The sequence below is a fragment of the Ambystoma mexicanum genome, chromosome 6q, assembly GCF_040938575.1.
Source record: "Ambystoma mexicanum isolate Mex_15411 chromosome 6q, UKY_AmexF1_1, whole genome shotgun sequence".
In the NCBI taxonomy this organism is placed as follows: Eukaryota; Metazoa; Chordata; class Amphibia; order Caudata; family Ambystomatidae; genus Ambystoma; species Ambystoma mexicanum.
Window position 1 is genome coordinate 840,588,623 of NC_090937.1, and position 21,336 is coordinate 840,609,958.

Sequence of the window (21,336 nt, forward strand, 5' to 3'; positions counted from 1 at the left end):
GTGCAGGCATATTTCCCTGACCATGTTTCCAGAGTCCGTTTCCCTTGGAGCGGTTTTGGGGGTACCTGGAGGTGTAATCTTGGCATTGGGAGCTCTCCAGAGTTGCGAACATGTCGATCTCTGGGAAATCCCATTCTGCAAAAACTTTGGAGACGATGTCTCTGTGTAATCGCCATTCGTACTCTGTGGGTAGAGGGAAGTCTCTGCTGAGTCCGTCTGCCAGAAGATTGCGTTCCCCTGGAACATGTTGTGATAACAGGAACATGTGTTTGAGAGCACACTTCCATATGTTTTGGGAGACAGCTTGGACAGTCCTGGAGAGCGAGTGCCCCCCTGCTTGTTCAGGTAGTACATGGCTGTGGTGCTGTCTGTGAGGATCAGCACCGTCTTTCCATGTAGATGTGTTTGGAAGGCTTTTAGTGCTTTGAACACCGCCAACAATTCCAGCAGGTTATTATGGTTGGACGCCACACTTGAAGTCCAAACTCTGTGCGCAGTCTGATGGGACAGGTGTGCCCCCATCCTGGGAGGGATGCGTCCGTAGTTAGAGTGGCCTCCACTGCAGGGGTGGTGAAGGATTTCACCTTCACGAGGTTCTCCCTCAACCACCACCGCAGCGAGAGAACTAGGGCTTGCAAGACAACCACTAGACTGTCCCATTGTCCGTTGGCCTGACACCACTGGCTGTTGAGCCACTCTTGCATTAGGCGCATGTGCGGAACCAAGTAAATACATGACGCCATCATACCTAGCAAGCGCATTGCCTTGCATGCCGTTACCTCTAGACCGGCTACATACTGAGGGATCTGAAATAGCATGTTTTGAACCCTCTCATTGGAGGGGAAGACGAGGCCGTCCCTTGTTCAAATTAGAGCCCCTAGGAATTGCTTGACCTGGCTGGGGACTAGACTGGACTTGTTCTCGTTGATGGAGAAGCCCATGTGGAACAATAGGTCTATAGTCTTTTGGGTATTTGAGAAGCATGTTTTGTAAGAATCCCCTGTTATGAGCCAGTCGTCGAGGTAAGGATAAACCGGAATGGGCAACCTGTGCAGATGTGCTGCTGCCACTGCCAGTACCTTCGTGAATACCCTTGGCGCTGACGCTATGCCGAAGGGTAGTACTTTGAACTGATAGTGTCTGCCTTCTATCATGAACCTCAGGTATTTCCTGTGCGCTGGCAACATTGAAATATGAAAGTATGCATCTTTTATGTCCAGTGTTGCCATGTAATCCTCCTATGTGAGCAGTGGGATTACTTCCTGCAAAGTCACCATACAACATTTTTGAGGTTTTACAAATTAGTTCCCTGGTCACAAATCTAAAACAGAGCGCATGGTTAGATCCTTTTTGGGTAAAAGGAAGTACACTGAATAAATACCCTCCTTTACATGTGACAGAGGCACATCCTCTATGGCTCCTTTTTCCAGCAGAGATTCCACTTCCTGAAGAAGGATGAGAAGGTGTTCTGATGTGAGACGTCTTCCCTTTGGAGGTCTGAATGTCGGGGACCGGCTGAACTCGATACAGTAACCGTGGGCTATTGTTGACTGTACCCAATGGTCTGTGGTAAACTCCTCCCATGCCTGGAGAAAAGATGTTAACCGGCTCCTGACCAGGGAGGCATGGGAGGGGACCCGAATCTTCAGGTCATTTAGCGACGGCTGCCGGGAAGCCTCTAGGAGTAGGGCCCGACCGCTTCCTTTGCCACGACGCTGGCCTCTCGGGGGATACGGCGTGTTGTAACCACTGGTTCCTTGAGGGGAGGACCAGTTGCTGCCTGAGGCATACTGCTGCTGAGGGAAGCGTTGTCCACGAAAAAGGCACCTATTGCCAGATCCGTGCCTGTTGGGGGATTTCGTGATCTGGTCAAGGGTCTTCAGGGTGTCATGCTCCTTTTTTTCTCTGTTTCCAGGCCGTCATCAACCGCCTTTCCAAACAAGTTGGAATCCTCCAAGGGCTTGTTAATGAGAGACGGCCGAGTCTCTGGCTTCAACCCCGAGTTCCTAAGCCATGCATGCCTTTTAAGGAGCACGCCCTGGACTAAGGAATGCCCAGCTGTTTCCGCAGCATCCAAAGTACTTTTAATGATGCTCTGGTTCACTTGAGTACCTTCGGTAACCGTGGCCAAGAGACGGGTGCGAAGAGGCTCAGGAACCTCCTGTAGGTCTTTGCGCAACAAGGCACTCTGAGCATCAGCATAACTAGCCAACAGGGTGGTATTGTTGGCAATACGCGTAACCCTCTTCCCGAGTGCATAGAGCCTCTTCCCCTCCTTATCCGGGGGGGGGGGGTGCTTCACCAGTGGACAGAGGAACCCCGCCCTCTTCCTCGTGGTGGTCACCACCAGAGAGTCTGGGATGGAGTGACCTAATATATAGAGGATCAGAGGGGGAAGGGCTAAAGAGCTTCTCAATCCGTGGGTTAACACCCCTGCCTAAGGCTGGTGCAGACAAAGAGGGTGCGAGGCGCTTTTTGATGGCGGCGAGGAGAGGAATGGCCTGGCTAGCCATTGGCTATTCCTTGATGATTTTCTCCACAAAAACAACCTCGGGGACAGCCTCCCCCGTATCGATCTGAAAGTGTGCTGCCGCTTTGCGTAGCATGGCATTAAACGTGGGCTGACCGTCCACAGGCGAAGGCTCCCTTACAGGAGTAGTCTGTGAAGAGGCCAAATCCAAAGCATCAGGGTCAGGGGACGCCCCAGGGGACTGCCATGGCTGTGTGTCACACATATCGGGGTCTACCCCAAAGTCCCCTAAAGGATCTTGCAGGTCCTCGGGATCCATGAATTGATCATCGTCCTGAGTGTCAACATGAAGGTCATCTTCAGTAAGTACATATGTGTACAGTTCCTCTTCCTGGGGGTCAAAAAGTCTTGGAACCTTGGCTTGAGGGTCCTGAGGACTTTCATTCCTTGGCCTTTTAGGTGTAGTCTGCTCAGAAAGGGAAGAAAACCTATCCAACCTGTCCATACAGGCCTAAAATCTCTCTCTGGTCCAATGGGAAGACCCAGAACGATCCAGGGGCGGAAAGGCATGTTCCTCCGCCTCCAGACGTCGAGATTTCTCCCACAAAGTCGAGGAAATCCCTCTGTCGCCCTCCGAGAAGCCGCCCTGTGGGCCAGACGGTGGAGGAGTGCCTCTGAGTCTCTCCTTTGACCTAGGGAAGGGTTCCTACACCCCTGTCGCACCTTTGCTAGGTTTCAGCATCTCCTTGACTTTTTCCGCAGGTCTTGACGAATCCTTCGCCAGCCGTTTCTGAGTGTTGTTGGAGATGATGTCCGCGATGCTCTCGGCGACCGTCCTTCCAGGCGGCAGCTGATCGTGCAGAGCGGTTTTCGGCGTAGCCAGAACCCTGTCGTCGATGGATGCCTTTTTGCGATGCAAGTCAACAGAGCCTGATATTTTAGGGGTAGCGCCCTTTGTGTTCGACGACCCAGTCGCTAGGCGCGGATGCGGCTGCGGGGAGGGCTGCCAACCCTTACGGCTCTGCCGGCATACCCTTTGGCGCAGAGGCCTTCTTCACCTTAGCCAAGGAATGGCCGGGGGTTTTGTGCTTTGTGACGTGCCATTGTCCATCAGCGTCGCAGGGGGGTACATCCCCCAAAGCAGGGCCAGAACTGTGCATGTCGGGGCCGGGGACAGACGCCACAGAGCAAGAATGCTCTAGTACTGAGATCGGGCCATCACTATCACCCTCATCACATTCAGCAGCCGCCGCCGCGGGCGAGAAATCAGCCTTCGACATCCCGTAGGCTGCCCACCTTTTGACCCTGTGCTCCTTCAGAGTTTTAGGATGGAGGAGCTTGCAGGCCGCGCAACCAACTTTGTCGTGCTCGAGGGGCAAGCAGCGGTTACACCACCTGTGCTTGTCCTTCCATGGGAATTTGCCTTTACAAATGGGACAAAATCTAAATGGAGTCCTCTCCATAGCGGAGGACGTAACAAGTGACAATGACCAGAAAGGAAAGGGGGAAGAAAGGAAAGGCATTCTCAGTATGAGACAGAAATGTCCACCCCGACCCCACTCTCCCTACTGTGTAGGCAGGTGAAGGCCAAGCCACGTGGTCGGCAGCGCAGATGGGATCACCGACGAAGGTCTGGTCTCGGCAGAGATGCAGAACCGCCGTCGAAAGAGGGCCGGTAGGTGATCTCAATTAACAACAATCAAACAAATCGACCAAGGGTCAAGGGGACAATGGCAAGGTCTCTTCACGAGCTCCGCTTAAGGAGACCAGTATTCTGGGTGGAAAAAAACTATCTGAGGGACCTCAGCCTGTGAGGGATTTTGGGTACACTACACGTCACTATAGGGATAGTGTTACAGGGAAAACAACAAAATACAGGTGCACTCTGGTAGCTTTGCAGTTATAGTATATTTAAATTAAGAAAAAAGTAATAAGAACATCAATGTAACAACCAAAGACATGTGACAAAAAAGTTCAAAAAACATACACAAAAGTTAGATATGTGCAAGCAAAGAATACATATATATTTACATAATTAGATTCTTAGATCAAAACAGAATTGCAAGTAGTAAGAAAAGATAGTCAAACTGAAGTAATAGTTACAGTCATCTACACAGTAACAGACTTGTGTTTAGAGAATAAGGAACAAGTTACTTACCTGTAACTGTTGTTCTCCAGCATGGGTCTGGCATGGATTCACATGCTCATGAATATTCCCCGTCGTCAGGCTGGGAATCCTCGGTAAAGAAAAAACCAGTATCAGTTTCGTTTCTGATCGGTCTTTCGTAGTAATAACCAATCACTGGTCTCTGCGTCATACTGACCACAGCCAATGACTGCCCTCTACCTAAGCACCGCCTCTGGCAGCCATCTTCAGATTTGGAAGCACGTGAAGTGGCAGTATGACCAAGTGAAGAGCCGCAGAGGGGTAGGCGGGAGGGTTCGCATGTGAATCCATGCCAGACCCATGCTGGAGAACAACAGTTACAGGTAAGTAACTTGTTCCTTCTCCAGCATGGGGTCTGGCATGGATTCACATGCTCATGAATAAAGAATACGGAACAAGTTACTTACCTGTAACTGTTGTTCTCCAGCATGGGTCTGGCATGGATTCACATGCTCATGAATATTCCCCGTCGTCAGGCTGGGAATCCTCGGTAAAGAAAAAACCAGTATCAGTTTCGTTTCTGATCTGTCTTTCGTAGTAATAACCAATCACTGGTCTCTGCGTCATACTGACCACAGCCAATGACTGCCCTCTACCTAAGCACCGCCTCTGGCAGCCATCTTCAGATTTGGAAGCACATGAAGTGGCAGTATGACCAAGTGAAGAGCCGCAGAGGGGTAGGCGGGAGGGTTCGCATGTGAATCCATGCCAGACCCATGCTGGAGAACAACAGTTACAGGTAAGTAACTTGTTCCTTCTCCTGCATGGGGTCTGGCATGGATTCACATGCTCATGAATAAAGAATACATAGCAGTACACACATGCACAACCACGGGAGGTGGCAAAGGCTCAACATTAAGCATTGCATCAAACTCAACATTAAGCATCTTACCTCCCCACCAGGCTCACCTCAGGCGAACAGGTTGCGCAGCACTGCTTGGCCGACCCTGGACTCCTCCCTGGAATCCCGATCGACGCAGTAGAACTTCGTGAAGGTGTGCGTCGACCTCCACGTAGCAGCCCTGCATATGTCCAGCAGGGGCACACCAGAAAGGAACGCCGTGGTAGCTGCGATCGCTCTGGTGGAATGGGCTCTCGGACGGCCAGGCAGCGGTCGGTTTGCCAACCGATGACAGTACATGATACAGCCGGAGAGCCATCTGGAAATGGAAGCCTTCGAGAGAGCCTTCCCCTGATTGACAGGTCCAAAGTTCACAAAGAGTTGTGACGTCTTCCGAAAACACTTTGTGCGGTCCACGTAGAACTTCAGCGCTCTAGCCACATCCAGCGAGTGCAAAGTTCTCTCAGCCGGCGACGAAGGCGACGGGAAGAATACAGGCAACACCAAGGGTTCGTTGAGGTGGAAGTCCGACGGTACCTTGGGCATGAAGGAGGGGTGCGTCCTGAGCACTACCCTCGTGTCGTGAAAAGTCAAGTACGGGGCCTTGCAGGAAAGGGCCTGGATCTCTCCCACCCGTCGTGCGGAGGTGATGGCCACAAGAAACGCTGTTTTCCACGACAGAAACTTCAACAGGGCCGAGTGCAGAGGCTCGAACGGAGGTCCCATGAGCTTGGTCAGCACCACGTTGAGCTCCCACGCCGGGGCCGGAGCCTTCACCGGCGGGAAGGATCTGAACAGTCCCTTCATGAACTCTTTCACCAGACGATGAGACCACAAGGACGTCCGCCCCGTGGTTCTGGTGTATCGGGAGATCGCAGCAAGATGAATCTTGATGGACGCGTGTGCCAGTCCAGCTTTGGCCAGCGTCAGCAGGTACGGCAGTACTTGGGGAGCCGTAATCCGTAGAGGGTTAATCTTCTGTGCGTGGCACCAGACAGAGAACCTCTTCCATTTGTGTCCGTAGCATTTAAGAGTCGAGGACACCCTGGCCTTTGCAAGAACCTCTCTGCAGTCGGCCGGTATGTCGTATCCTCCAAACTCTAGCGCTGCAGGAGCCAGGCCTGCAAGTTCAGCGATTTCGGGTCGTGGTGGAGGATGGCACCTCCTTCCCTGGAGAGCAGATCCGCGTCCACCGGCAGCTTGATTGGCGGGGACGCTGACAAGTCCAGAAGGTCCGGGAACCATATCTGCCTCGGCCACGCAGGTGCGACGATGATCATCCTGCACCGTGACCTCTTGAGCTGGTTGACGAGCCGGATTAGCAGTGGCAAAGGAGGGAACGCGTAGAGGAACAGGCCCTCCCAGGGGAACGAGAAAGCATCGCCCATGCTCCTCGCCTGGGGAAACCTGCTGGCGAACCTCCGGCACTTGGAGTTCGTCGCCGTCGCGAACAGGTCGATCTGGCGTGTGCCCCACCGTCGGAAGAGGCGATCCACTAGATCCTGCCGTAGTTCCCACTCATGGCACGAGCGCAGCTCCCTGCTGAGTGTGTCAGCGATGGTGTTTTTTATCCCTGCCATATGAAACGGCACCAGAAACATCCTTTGGGCGACTGCCCAATGCCACAGGTCCTGCGCCTCCTTGGACAGTGCTGGGGACCTGGTTCCGCCCTGTTTCCTGATGTAAAACATGGTGGTGGTGTTGTCGGTGAAGATCCTCACCACCTTGCCCTTGAGGGACGGAAGGAAGGACCTGAGGGCCCAAAACACTGCACGGAGCTCCAGGACGTTGATATGTAAGGATTTCTCCGTCGGGAGCCAAAGGCCTCTTGCGTGCAGATTTTCGGTGTGCGCTCCCCACCCTTCCAGGGAGGCATCCGTGGTCACTGTCTCCTGGTGGGCTGGGGTCTGGAAGTCCATGCCCGCCGCCAGATGCGCGCGGGTGCCCCACCACCGGATCGCTCGTCGGAAACTCTCGTCGAGTGTGATCCTTTCCTCGAAGCTGCCTGTCGTTTGGATCCAGCGCGCGTCCAGGAACTCCTGCAACGGGCGCATCCGGAGCCTGCACATGGGAATGAGGTAGATGCAGGAAGACATCATTCCGAGGAGGGACTTGATGGACCTCACCTTGGCCGCGTCGGTCACCAACATCCGCTGCACCTTGCCCAGGATGGTCCTGGTCCTCTCCTCCGACGGGGAGGCCAGAAGGGACACTGTGTTGAGCCTCGCTCCCAGAAACAGAGCGTCTTGCGCGGGTACCAGGTGGGATTTGGCATAGTTCACGGAGAATCCCAGGTCCGTGAGAAGTTGGACGGTCCTTGCCGTGTGAACCACGGCGAGCTCCCTTGCCTTGGCTCGGATGAGCCAGTCGTCCAGGTAGGGGTAGACGTGGATCCCTTCGCGGCACAGCTGCGCCGCCACCGGTGCGAGGCACTTGGTGAACACACTGGGTGCCGACCGTAGTCCGAAGGGGAGGGCTTTGAACTGGTAATGACGCCCTTGGACCACAAAACTGAGGAATTTTCGGTGCCCCTTCAGGATGGGAATATGGAAGTAGGCATCCTCCAAATCCAACGACGACAGGAAGTCTCCTTCCTCCAGCTGACCCAGGACGTGCTGGAGGGTGACCATCCGGAACTTTTGCGCCTGGATGAACTTGTTCAGACGTCGCAGGTCCAGGATGGGGCGCCATCCCCCCGTCTTCTTCTTCACGAGGAAGTATCTCGAGTAAACTCCGGAGCCCCGAAGCCTCTTTGGGACGAGTTCGATGGCGCCCTTCCTGAGCATCGCCTTTACCTCCAGGAGAAGTTGAGGGACGTGAAGTTCTTTCCTGGCCACGGGGGGGACGCGCGGACACTTTCTTTGAAACTCGAGCGCGTGGCCCCGGGCCAAGGCGTCCAGCACCCAACGGTCGGTGGAGATGGACTCCCACACGCTGACAAAGCTCGCCAGCCGGCCTCCCACCGGGGTGCTTGGGTGGGGGCCCGACCCCACGGCCGGTTCAATCCTGCTTCGACGAGGCTTTGCCGCCTTGTCCTTGGCGACGACGGCGGGGTCCGCCAGACTTGCCTCGTCCTCTGTAGGCCTCCTGAGACGACGAGCGGGCCGCTTGACGGTAGGAGGAGAAACCGCCGCCGGAACCTTTGGAGGCGCCCTTGCCTCCGCTGCTCCGAAAGGGCGTCCGTCGTCGTTGCAGAACTCCAAGGGCCTGGGCCGTCTCGGTGTCCGCTTTAATGGCCTGAAGGGAATCGTCCACTGTTTTCCCAAACAGGTTGTTCCCATCGAAGGGCATGTCCAGGACTCTGGTCTGAACGTCTTGACGGAAGTCCGTAGCCTTGAGCCATCCACGCCGCCTAAGGCAAACGCCGTTGCCCAACTGGCGGAACCCAGTGTCGGCGATGTCCGTCGCAACGGTAATGGCGTGGTCCGAAGCCACCTCACCTTCCTGCAGGATCTCCAGGGCCTCTGCCCTCTTGTCGTCCGGCAAGAAGTCCAGCAGGGGAGCCAGTTTGTACCAGAGCTCCCTGTCGTATCGGGCCACGATAGCCAAGGCGTTGGCAGCTTTAATCGTCGTCGCTGCAGACGAGATGACTCTGCGTCCCATAGCGTCCAATTTCTTTCCCTCGCCGTCCGGTGGGGAAGTCGATGTGGAGGCCGCACACCCCCCGCTTTTTTCCTGGCCGCCGCGGAGACGACGGAGTCCGGGGTAGGCTGCGCCCGGAGGCACAGGGGGCCGTGTCCGGGACCCGGTACTTTTTCTCGTACCGGTCTCTTCTAGCTGGCGTCGTGGAAGGGTTCTTGAGGAGGGTGAGGCCCTCATCCCAAATGTCGTCCAATAGAGGCACTGCGAGGACCGTCTTCCTCTTGGCCTCGCGCCGCTGATAAAGGAAACCTTCCTTCTTCTCCTCAGGGCAGAGTTGGAAAAGCTTGGATGCCCTGGCGATCATGGAGTGGAACGATCCAATCTCGTCGGGCGGAGAAGCCCTAGTGGGAGGCGACGACGGTACATCCTCGTCGTATACCTCGTCGTCCGTACCCGTCGCTGCCGTGTCAGTCCCCGTATCATCCCCTCGGGTGGACGGGGAGGAGGGCTGGAAGGGGCGCGACGGCTGAAAAGGAGGAGGAGGGTGGATCCTTCTTTTCTTGGTAGGGGGAACCCCAGAAGGTCCCGGTTCTGGGTCCCCCGACGGGAGAGGTTCCGTCGGCAACGGTAGTCTCGTCCTTATCTCTGAGCATAAGGACTGTATAGCCAACAAAATGGCCGCCGAGCTGTCTCGCGGCGCTGGCAGAGGGGAATCCGACGGGCGATCAGGGGCCCCGTCGGTACCCTCGACGATGTCGTCGTCACCTGCGTCAGGATCCATCCCGACGGGCCGGTCTTCTTCCACGCCGAGGCCGTGGCTTAAGACTTCGACCAGCTCCTCCTCCGAGGTTGAGGCCGAATCTACGACGACGCCCTGCCCCCCCTTTTTCTTCCCCACGGGGGATTTCACGGGGGTCCTATCGATGGGCACAAAAGAGGACTCCCTCCGAGGTGGCAGGGAGACTCTGAGCCCCGAGGTCGCCACCACTGGCGTAGCCTCCACAGGCTGAGCCAGGGCCGCCGCGACAGACTCGATAGAGGGCTTGGCCGGATGGATTAAGGCCTTCACCACCTTAGGTGCGCTCATCGCCTTATCCTTGAGGGGGGGGGGGGGACAGTGCCTCGCTCCCCCTCCGCCTTCGAGCTCGACCGGGGCCTCTCTAGGAGCCTCGCCGGGTGCTCGGCCTTCCTCTTACCCGACCCAGAGCGTTGGCTCGTGGTTGATGGTGCCGGGGAGGGTGCGCCCAGCCTGGCGCCCGTAGAGCCCGACCGTTCGGCGCTCCCGGTGCCAGCGGACTCGCGGTGCTTGGCCTTATGTTGGAACCCCGTCGCCGGGGCGTCCTCAAAGGTCTTAGAAGACCGCTCGGATTTCTTCCTCTTCTTCTCGCCAGACGGGCTCTTCCCTTCCAGCCAGTTGGCGAGACGTTGATGGCGGTCCTTCATGGTCCGCTCCGACATGTTGCCGCAAAACGCACAGTTCTTCTCCACGTGCGTCTTGTCCTCATGTAGGCAGTAAAGACAAAAAGAGTGTTCGTCCTCCTTGAAGACGTTCTGCAGCTGGCATCCAGGGCGTCGAGCTTCCCTTCTCCTGGGCCATGACCGGGCCTGAGAAACTTCTGGAGTCCTCCAAAAGCGTAGCTCGACGAAATCTTCACCCTTGAGGGGCGCAGACGAATCCGACACGGGTCCCCGTTGATCGGATGGAGAGTCGGTGGAGCTTGAGGCTCTTTTGACCGAAAAAACGAAGTATTTGAGAAAAAACGTGAAAAAAATAGCACTAACGCTCGAGAGCAATAGCACGAGGATCCCAACACATGAACGTGCGGTAAAAATCTGAAGATGGCTGCCAGAGGCGGTGCTTAGGTAGAGGGCAGTCATTGGCTGTGGTCAGTATGACGCAGAGACCAGTGATTGGTTATTACTACGAAAGACAGATCAGAAACGAAACTGATACTGGTTTTATCTTTACCGAGGATTCCCAGCCTGACGACGGGGAATATTCATGAGCATATGAATCCATGCCAGACCCCATGCTGGAGAAGTTGGACAAATCCTGTTTGGCAAAAAAGGAGTCAGGATATTGTTCTATGTAAAGCATATGGGGCTGTAGTCATTTACAGGACTGTGGACCTGTTAGCTATTTGAACAGTTCTTCAAATTTGTTGAGTGCCAGCGTGTAAAGATACCAAATCTTTTAAGAAGGAGTGTCCAGTGCTACTCTGAAGGGTATTTTGGAAATAAATTCCCCCCGTGATGTTGTCGTGCACCGGAAAACACGTTTTGGCTATGCCAATAGTTGGTGGCATCTATATGTAGCCTTCCTCAGGGCGAAAAAGACGAGCTGCTGGCTCCTGTTGCAGAGGCAGGAGTAAGCACAATGTGCGACTACAGACGCGTATGTCCAGAGTCACATATGATGCATCAACCGGGGGCATGCTCAGGGGTCCACCTTGGCATTCCAAAGGGGCAGATATATGGGTATTGAGTAGGGAGACCTTAGTAGAACCAGGAAAAAAGGTCTAGACTTATCGGTCGTGCGGCATCAGCAGATATAGTTCACTCTCCAGTGGAAAGGACGAACAGCTCACTGTTCTTGCGTGCTGGAACGAGGAGTCTTCCAGTATTCGCAGAACTTAAATTGCCCAGTGTACTCCAGATGTTGAACCCTTGCTCGCTGTGCTAGGTGCTGCACCCCACTGTTGCCTCCCAGCCAGGAGGAAACACTGTCGGTAATCTTGACGAGAGGGAAGCTCGTGGGCAATGGCAATGTCTCTTCACGAGCTCCGCTTAAGGAGACCAGTATTCTGGGGGGGGAAAAAACAATCTGAGGGAGCTCGGCCTGTGAGGGATTTTGGGTACAATACACGTCACTATAGGGATAGTGTTACAGACACACCTATGACGATGTCCCCTTTCGACTCTCGAAAGACAAGAGGCAATACTCCGCGGTGACCACTGGATGTCGGACTACATGCACAGCATGCGATTCTAAGCAGATTAACAAACATCAGAAACAGGTTATCCATGAAATGGAGAAAACATTTGTGTACAATGCTGGGCGTGCACTTTCACGCATAGGAGAAGAGGTAGAGTTTTGGAGGAAGTTACCCCTCTCGTTAATGGGGAGAGTCGCGCTTTGTAAAATGGTGGTCCTCCCTAGGCTCCTGTATTATTTCGTGAACATCCCATACGTTATCACAAAGGTGTTTAAGATGTTAGACAAGACCCTGGGGGAACTGCTGTGGAACACTGGGCAATGTCGCATGGCTATGCAGACCTTACGACCTAGTCATGAGGAGGGAGGGCTAAATATGGCCGATTTTGAATTATACTTCATGGCGGCACAGTTACAAGTGGTAGCCCACTGGCTAGGTGTTCCTGGGGGAGGTGGTGGGGCTGCTGGGAGGAATTGCAAAGGACAGACATGGCATGGAATTACTGTGGGGACCCATGGGGGGCATTTGGGAAACATGTCTTCAGGGTGGTGCAGGCAGTATGGAGGAAACTGCTAGGGTGGTTGCCAATCAAAAGGTCTGTATAGTAGAAATCTACCTATTGGATTTGATGCCACCATTAGAACAGTGTTGAGGAGTATAGGGCACAGAACATTGAAGGAGCAGCAATGCACCACGGTGGGGGACTTCTTTGTAGGGGGAAAATTGTTAACATTCAAAGAATGGAGACAAACATACGGAGTGGCAAGTGGTCACTTTCTCACATATGCCAAGGTAGTGAGGCATCTGGCAGCACTGTGGGAAAGTATGCCGGAAGAGCCGGAGGCAAACCCGCTTATGCAGACATTGTTAGACCTAGAAGGTGGCGGTAGGAGGGTGTCTCGGGTGTATGGGCCGCTAAAGATGACAAGACGGGATAAAGGATTGGTGGTCAAGGAAAAATGGGAAAGGGATTCGGGTGTGCCCATTATGGAAAAGCGGTGGGCGCAAATGTGGGAACAAGACAAGAAGGCATCCAGTAATTCACAAATTCAGCGTACTGTATTTTATTATTACCGTACACCAGAGAAATTGCATGTAATAACCCAATCAGAGCCCCATGCTAGCCCGAGTTGTGGGGGGTACCACGCTGGATTTTAGCATATAGTTTGGGATTGCCCAGTCATCACAAAATACCGGGTAGAGGTGATGGAATGATTGAATATTCTACTGGGTAGCAGATGAATGTACATACAAGGTGTGCTTGTGGGGTCTTTTAATGGGAGCAAAAAGGTATAAAACGCAGAACAAAATTGCAATGTTTTTGTTCATTTTAGATAAGCATTGAATAGCAATAATGTGGAAAGGGCCCATGGGCCAAACGCTCAGGCAATGTCTCCGGGACATACTAAGGTGGGGTTTTGCTGAGGTGGACTATCAGAACAAACACAGAAACCCAGAGGGGGGGAAGCTCTAGTGGTGGATTGGGGACAATTGCTGAAAGAACTGGCATCTATTTGGGACTTAAACCCCCCTACGGTCTGGCTCATAACAAACATTGCAAGGTTTGAAGAAGAATAAGTCACTGAAGGGCGGTGTTCAACAGCCAGTGCAGCGCACAGCGATGTCAGGCACTGCAAGGGTGTGTGGTAAAGGACTGGATGGCACTTGGGGTGGGGGAGAGGGCGGACTGGGGCGGGCCAGTGGGAATAGGGGAGTAGGGAGGGAGTTCGGGGAAGTCCAGGGGAGGAGAAAGGGCCAGCTATGTTATATGGTTTTCATGTTGCATTTCATAAAAATCTTAAGAAATGTAAACAAAAAGAATAATCGACTGGGACGGGATTAAATCTGACTTTTAATTGATTGAAAAACAAAGGTCGAACAGGACATCCATTAGCATCTGAGCTGTCATGCCTGCGCCATGGGCGCATACATTGGCGATCAATATGGACAAATTGTTATTCATTTATCTACAGAAAACTCTTGGATCAACCGCTATTCACTATTTGGACTTTATTTCCCATTTGCAAGAGTTTGGTGCTTTTTTATTTTTCCCAGAAAACTACACTTACCATAATGCACTTGGCTTTAATCATCTATTCCTGGCAATTCCTATTTTTCTTCATCAGAACTACAATCCCCAGAAGCCCTAGGGATTTGCTCTGCTTCCACCAGCTCAGGAACAGAGAGGGAGGTGGCCGATTGTCTGCAGGTGTGCTGAGCCAGCCTCTGTGCTGGGCAGTATAAAGACTGTTGCCTGCGAGAGCTCAGGCTCTTGCATTGAGAGTCCTTCCGGCACCTTTTTGCTTTGAGCTACAAACTTTGTTTGCCGTTTCCTGCTTTCACCTGCTTTTTGTTCCAGTGTCCTGGCGGGCTCCTGCCTTGCAGTCTGCTACACCCTGCTGCCTACAGCCCTAGCCTTTTGGGCTCCCTGCCTCAGCCCTGCTCTTCCAGGCTCCTGCCTTGCAGCTGATCACGCTCTGCTGCCTTCCAGCCTCCGCCCTTGCCCTGCCGGGCTCTCTACATTGCAGCCGATCACGCTCTGCTGCCTTCCAGCCTCCGCCCTTGCCCTGCCGGGCTCTCTACATTGCAGTCGATCACGCTCTGCTGCCTTCCAGCCTCCGCCCTTGCCCTGCCGAGCTCTCTACAGTGCAGCTGATCACGCTCTGCTGCTTTCCAGCCTCAGCCCTTGTCCTCTGGGCTCCCTGCTCTTCAGCCTGCCTCACTCCGGCTGCCTACAGCCCTTGTCCTCTGGGCTTCCTACTTTGCAGCTTATCACTCTCCGCTGCCTACTACCTACCTTTTTCCGCTGGGTTCTCGGCCTAGCAGCCCTCTACAGTCCTCTGCAACCTTCTACGGTCAGCGGCCCTGCCCCTCAGGCTCACTCCTTGCTGCCTAGCCCTTCTGGGTTCCTTGCCGTGCAGCTTGCTTTACTCTGCTGCCCTAAGCCTTTTCCCTCTGGACTCTCTACCTTACAGCCCTGCTCCTGTGGGCTTGCTCATTGCTTTCCTGCTCCTCTGAGCTCTCAACCTTGTTCCTTACTGTCCTCTGCTATCCAATCCTGTTACACGACTTTCCCTTCATTTCCTTCTGCTAGTTTGCCATCAACCTCCTTTTCCTGGATTTGTCTGCAAGTATCTTCTCTTGTACTGTTTGTAGACCCTTTTGTACAGAGCTGGTCTGTTGGTTCCCATCAGTCAACCTATGCCCCTTCCCTTGTCTCGTTTCTACATTAAAGACACCCATAGCTGCTGTTCCAAGCCATGAGCAAACAGCGTGGGCCTCTGTTATAGCAAACTGTGCAGAAGGCTAGAGTATTTCCTAAGGTTCGTGGAATACTCTTTTCCTTTATCTGCATACACCCCAATAGAGAATTCATTCTGTACCTTTTTCCTTGCTACTCTTCGTTCTCTTTCCTTTCTGCTGTGTGTGTACTTATCTGTCCACTTTATTTTGGCACAACCACCCAAACCCTTTCTGGGTGTCCTGTGCCACTCTTAATAGAGTGCCATCCTTGACAGCTGTACACAGTTCTTCGTCCGGAGACCTGGCCCTGACGAACTAGTCATCCAGGTAAAGATAGACAGTGATCATTGACCCCGAAGATGGAAGCAACTGTTTCATTATTTGCATGAATACATGTGGTGCTGAATTGAGGCAGAATCCAACACTAACCTCAAGCTCGCTTGGTCCATTTTCAGGATTGCAAAGATCCTGGAGTAGAACTTGCAACCATTCTCTTAGGGAGGAACTTGCTCCACTGCCTGCTGCTCTACGAGGTGTGCAATCTCAGACAATATTGCTGGACAGCCCATCTGAAGGAGCTGGGGAGTAGAACGTGGTTGGGGAGGGCGAGGGTTAATAACCCAAGGACATGCCCATATCCAGGGTGCTCTGGACCCAGACGCCAGCCTCACTTTGTCTTGGGATCTGTGGCTGTGCAGAGGAGTGGGAGACAGAAAAAAACATTTTGGGGTTGTTTGTTTTTGCTTGAGTCTATGGAGCTAGGAGATCGGTCTGGTTGCCTGGCCCGTCTCTAGTGGAGCTTTTGAAAATGCCAAATGATCTTGGTCTCCGATTTGGTCTTTGGTGGGCTTGCACAAAGCTTTCTGTTGAATTTTTCGCCAGCATCGCTGGCGGTTTGCGAGTTGCCCTTTTTTGTCAATTCCCAATTGGTTGACGAATGAACAAGTCTGTACCCTTGAATGGTAAATCCAGAATCCAGTCTTGCATGTCGGTATTGGGTTTGATGGCATCCATCCAAGCTGTGAGGCACATGTTTGTACCCACACAAATGCCCCGTCTGCTTGTGTCTAATTGACACACTAAAGGTTAATAGATTGGTCTAGGACGTTTGCTTTCGCAAGACCGGATTTGAACACAGCTTGTCTGTGCGGAGGAAGGTCCGGCACAAATTCTGAAGTCTCCACCATTTTTGGTTGGTGGTGAAGGCCGAGTTAGGATGCACGTTTTTTCCCCAAAGGCCTCCAATGTGTTGTCCTTCTTTGACAGAATGGATGTAGAAGATGAAGCTGATGAGGACATGGACGACCGTTAATAGTACATTGAAGCAGCAGCGACCATTGACGAATGTGGTTGCGGGTGAGAACATAGCAATATAGACTTTCCTTCAAGCTGTCTGAATCTTGCATCTACCTTTTTATTTATTGCTGGCCTAGAGCTGTGCTTTTGCCACACTTTTTTGCCAATGTTTCCACATCCTTTTATATGATACGTTATGCTTTGCCCATATGTATATGCCAATACAAAGCACTATTCTTTAGCATGCACCAGCAAGGCACTTTCTTGGAATCCCAAAAGCTAAATTGCCTGGATAGAGCATATGTGTAAGACAAAGATAGAGGTTTACTCTTAGAACAGAACATAACCAGGTTTTCCTGTCATTAGCCTCCTTGCCAGAAAGAAGTGTTTGATTGTTGAGCACAGTTTATCATGTCACTTTAGCCCACTGATGGAATATTCAGTAATAAACCTGCTAGTTTACTTTTTGAGAGGCAAGGGGCACCGAGAACAGCATGTGACAAATACATTACACAAACAAGCATTTACTAAGGCAATATTTCTGGCGTGTTTAAAATGTATGTTTTGTGTAGTGTATAGGTGGTGAGTGGATGCATGTGTGGTTTGAAATGTCATTTTGTATGGCCGTGTTTTGTGTTTCCTGTAGGATATTTAAAAGCGTGGCTATGTGAAATGTTATATAAAGGGGGTGTTTAAGTGCTAATGCGTTAGAATAGTTGTGCTATATCCATACGTGGGATATAAAGAAAGAACACCCACAACAATCAACATATGCCTGCGTATTTCTAGATCATGCACTATAATGTCATATGCCCAAATACATACTCGCAGCACATGACATGACAAATCCAAGCACAGTGCGATTTTATATTCTGGGTTGCAGTGGTGCAAACTTTGTTCGGAGCTATGGACAACATAGGGGGGCACCAGTGCAAGCTTCCCTCACAGAATTGGAAGAGCACAGCACATAGACGTGCACGCTACCTTCACACAGAGAGATCATAGAGCTTTGGTCTCAGACGTGGAAGCCTTTCTCACACCCAGTTATGGGCTCCATTTGGACCTCTGGTAGGCCCACTTTCTAACCAGTACCTCTCGCCTATAAACATGAGCCAACTAGCGAGTGGCGGCTGACCTTGGAAGTGAGCTCTATGGAGAGGAGGAAGGGAACCAGTAAGCAGTGGAAGACTGTACTGGCTACATATTTTCTCATTCTTAGCCAGTCTTATTGAAAAAGTGTGGGTGAGCAGTACAGCAGTATGCAGGCTTGCCTTCTCATTCTGTCATGCAGATTGCAGGCACAGTGTGGTGCAATACAGTGGACATTTAAATAACTGGAAAGATGTCTTGCAAGGCACCAGTCCTCCCCCAACATCAAATTTGTTCTGGTTGTCTTCTAGATAACAGTGGGGCTGTGCATGCAGAGCAGACCAACTCGGCAGCAGCACAAGTGCTCCATTGGTGCGTAAATACTCCTTACATGACCCAGCCCTGGACCACACCACTGTACATGCTGAACACAGGTTTTGCCACAGCCAATACTGCTGCTGCAAGAACACCTGCATCACCCACAAGCACAATCTAGTCCGCCATCAAGGGACTGCCAGAGATGATTTTTTTAAATTTGTTAAACAGGTGCCTGACACTGACTTGTGGTGTAGAGTGTGGGAGTGGGAGGGCTAAATAGTTTGCATTTCTCCGCCTTATTCTCCAACCCCAACCTGGGGAAAATGCATATACATATGGGGACTTTAACATTAACAGTGATGGATCCCACGTTTCCAACAAGCACTGCGTTCTAACTATCAAAATGAAACCACTTCTAGACTTTTAAAACGTGAAATCCTCACAAATGTGCTATTGGAAACTTGTGCATACATGAGATGTCAATACAGATATTTTTGCAGGGCTTGCAGAGGAAAGGCAATATGCTCTGTAACAAAGGATGGAAGAAATAGAATGCATTCCGGGGCCAGTTATCCATTTTGATACAAGAAACGAAAGTTTCTTACAGCACTTAATTCACATAAAATATGTCTGCCGGTAGAACGTAAAGTCTAATAGTAGAGTGCTATGTTTTCAGTGATCAACCTACCACTGGCCACAGGATACCCGTTTATTAAGACAGGAAATAGAAAGCGCTACTACAATACCAAGACTGTACCACCATTAGCAGAACCATATTTTCATGGCCTACTTGCTTTGTAATCATGCGAGGTATATCGGCAGGTCAGTTTACTGTACAACGTCCACGCCTCAATTAGGTAGCAAGGCCAAGCTGCAATCGATCTAGCAGAAGTACTTCAAGTATTGTGGCTTATCCGATTGACAGGACAGTCAACGCAGATAGATCTAAGATACTAGTCGAAAGGGGATTTCACAAACGTTGCCGCAAGATTTAAAAAGTATTGCTGCCTTTGTATACAAATACATTTTGTTTGAAAAGTTAAAAACGTGCATTTATCTGAAAGGATCCACTTTGCTTAAAGGAGTAAAACCACATACCATCAATTTTCCCCACCACCTTCTGCACAAACTAGAACCGTCGTATGCCAAAAGGAGCACATAAAACAGCTTTTGTTCTAATAACTATCCTTTTTTAAAATCCTATTTAGGGTTCGAAATTGAGGTGAGCTGGGAGCCATTTAGCTCCTGCTTGTAGCCTACAAGATCATGGTTAGCTGGATACCAACAGCTACGAGGAATTGCTTCTGGCTCCCCAGGCCAACTGATGCCAAACAAAAACACTTATGTGAATTTAATTCTGCGTGTTTGGGACAATTTATAAATACACATTAGTACACATCTATATACCATTTAAAGAATAAGGGGTTTTAAGTAATGGACAATGTTATGTTTGCATTTTAGGTGGCGGTTTTATTAGCAGAAGGCTATGCATTAGCTCCTCATTGGTAGCTCCTGGTCACAGGTGAATGCTGAATACCCAGCAGCTGCTTTTAGCTCTGGTTTATGTAATCTTCTAGCCCATTTCTAAGTGCTCACACATTTGGCAGGTAAGGCACCTCTGGTACAGGAAAGTAACATGGCTGGCCAGGATGATGCAATGTGATAGACTCCTGAATAAAATACAAGTCACCTAACACCAAGGTCACCAACTTGGTCCCTAGACAATATCTCATTCAAAAAGGAGGGCCTTCCAGGCATTTGTATTTTTTTGTCATCAGTAGAAGCAGCATGCAATGCAACAATAATAGAACAGATTATAGTCAAATGGAAACATTTGTATGTTTTCATAATAAATATCCCATGGACATTTTCATGATTATTTTAGTTTCCCTTTGATTTTAAAATCTGTATTTTATAGAGTACTTCATGCTGGATGGCTTTAGCTTCAGCTTTCAAGCGATGCAACAACAGGTGTTAATGTTAACCAATTGACTGGTACTCAATTTATCAACTTAACATGTGAGAGACCATTCCAAAAAATGTTATTTTCAGATAATGTACAACCAACTGTTTGCCAAATGTGTTTCTAATCTTTCATTTGCGCTCTGTTACTTCATTGCTGGTTACTTAGTGGAGAAAAGTGCAGTGTTGTTTACAGGCTATATCTGTACACTTGAGGTAGCCCCTTTCCCATCTATGTCTGGCAACACGTACAGCTCTCCTTCTAACCAGTAGTCCATCATACCCCTTTATTCAATAAGCATCACCTACGACTGGTTTAGTTGTACAACTGTAGTCCATACCAGTTTCATTCTTTTCAGCTTTTATTTTTTTCCATCCTTCCTTTTTTAGCTTCCTTGCTTCTTTCTCCTTTTCATCATCACTAAAATCTAAAAACTGCAGAAGAGCACACTCATTAATGATCACCATTTGCCAACCACTGCTTCTTAAAATCTTTGAATGCATTCAACAAGTTACAAAACAGCAATAGTTCTCCTAATATCATTAGCATCACTGAAGTCATGATTGCTAAATCATGGCGCAGTAGATGGAACAAATTTTCTATGGCTCAAAATGACAGAATAAAGACAGTTTAAGTTTGCAGTGTGTGCTTAATAAATGACCCAATCCAGCCATCCATCTGAAGTTTGGGATCAGTACTCAACAAAATCTCACAAAAATGTCCGGTCTTGGAGGGACTGTATAAAAAAAAAAAGTCCAAACTCCTGCAGGTTGTGGAAATAGAAAGGATGGAAGTGGCCAGTCTCGACACCTGAAGAGGAAGATGGGAGAAAAAGGAATGCCTTGTGATCAAAAATGTAGCACTGGAGAAGGTGGACAATGACTGGGTATAGGAGAAGGAAGAGGTGAAGAATAAAGAGTAAATGGTGAAGGAGGAAGATAAGGGGAAGCAGAAGGTAACAGGGTGACGATATGGGGAAGTAGTTGAAGTTCGAGAAAGACAGAGCAGTAGAGGGAGAAATGTTAGAATTTATAGAGATTTTAACTGAAGGATGTTTCACAGATCATTTGTAAATACAATTATTAGTGTTCAAATGTTGTGCTTAATGAACCTCAATAGATAGAATCCACTGAACTGAACCTGGCTGATTCGAACTTTCAGACCACAAAGATTCCAGCAACAAACATTTAACTCATGCAACCATCTTAGAGGCAGGATGTTCATAAAGAGCCCAACGGAGAATTTCCTGCAGTGCTTCCCTGGCCTCTGAACTACAGCTGAAGGGGTCACTTAAGCCTGGCACTGGGAAGGATATAACACGTGCATGAATGTACTAGAGAGGTACTTAGAAAAGCAATGGATTCAAGAGCACAGGTAGTAAAGCAATTTCTGAGATAGGCGCCACAATCTACCAGCAAGAACGTTAGCCAG

The 21,336-nt window shown here is 50.6% G+C and overlaps 1 protein-coding gene across 3 annotated transcripts in view; it reads right to left on the bottom strand.

The window, feature by feature from the left end:
• NAF1 (nuclear assembly factor 1 ribonucleoprotein) overlaps window positions 1–21,336 on the bottom strand; it is a 732,295-nt gene that overhangs the window by 165,956 nt on the left and 545,003 nt on the right. For 2 of the 3 annotated variants that reach the window (XM_069631362.1, XM_069631363.1), the window contains exon 8: window positions 20,246–20,339. The exons of the other annotated variant lie outside the window; for it this stretch is intronic. In XM_069631362.1, the coding sequence (XP_069487463.1) occupies window positions 20,246–20,339 (94 nt within the window). The remainder of the gene's footprint in view (window positions 1–20,245; window positions 20,340–21,336) is intronic. 3 annotated transcript variants of the gene reach the window in all.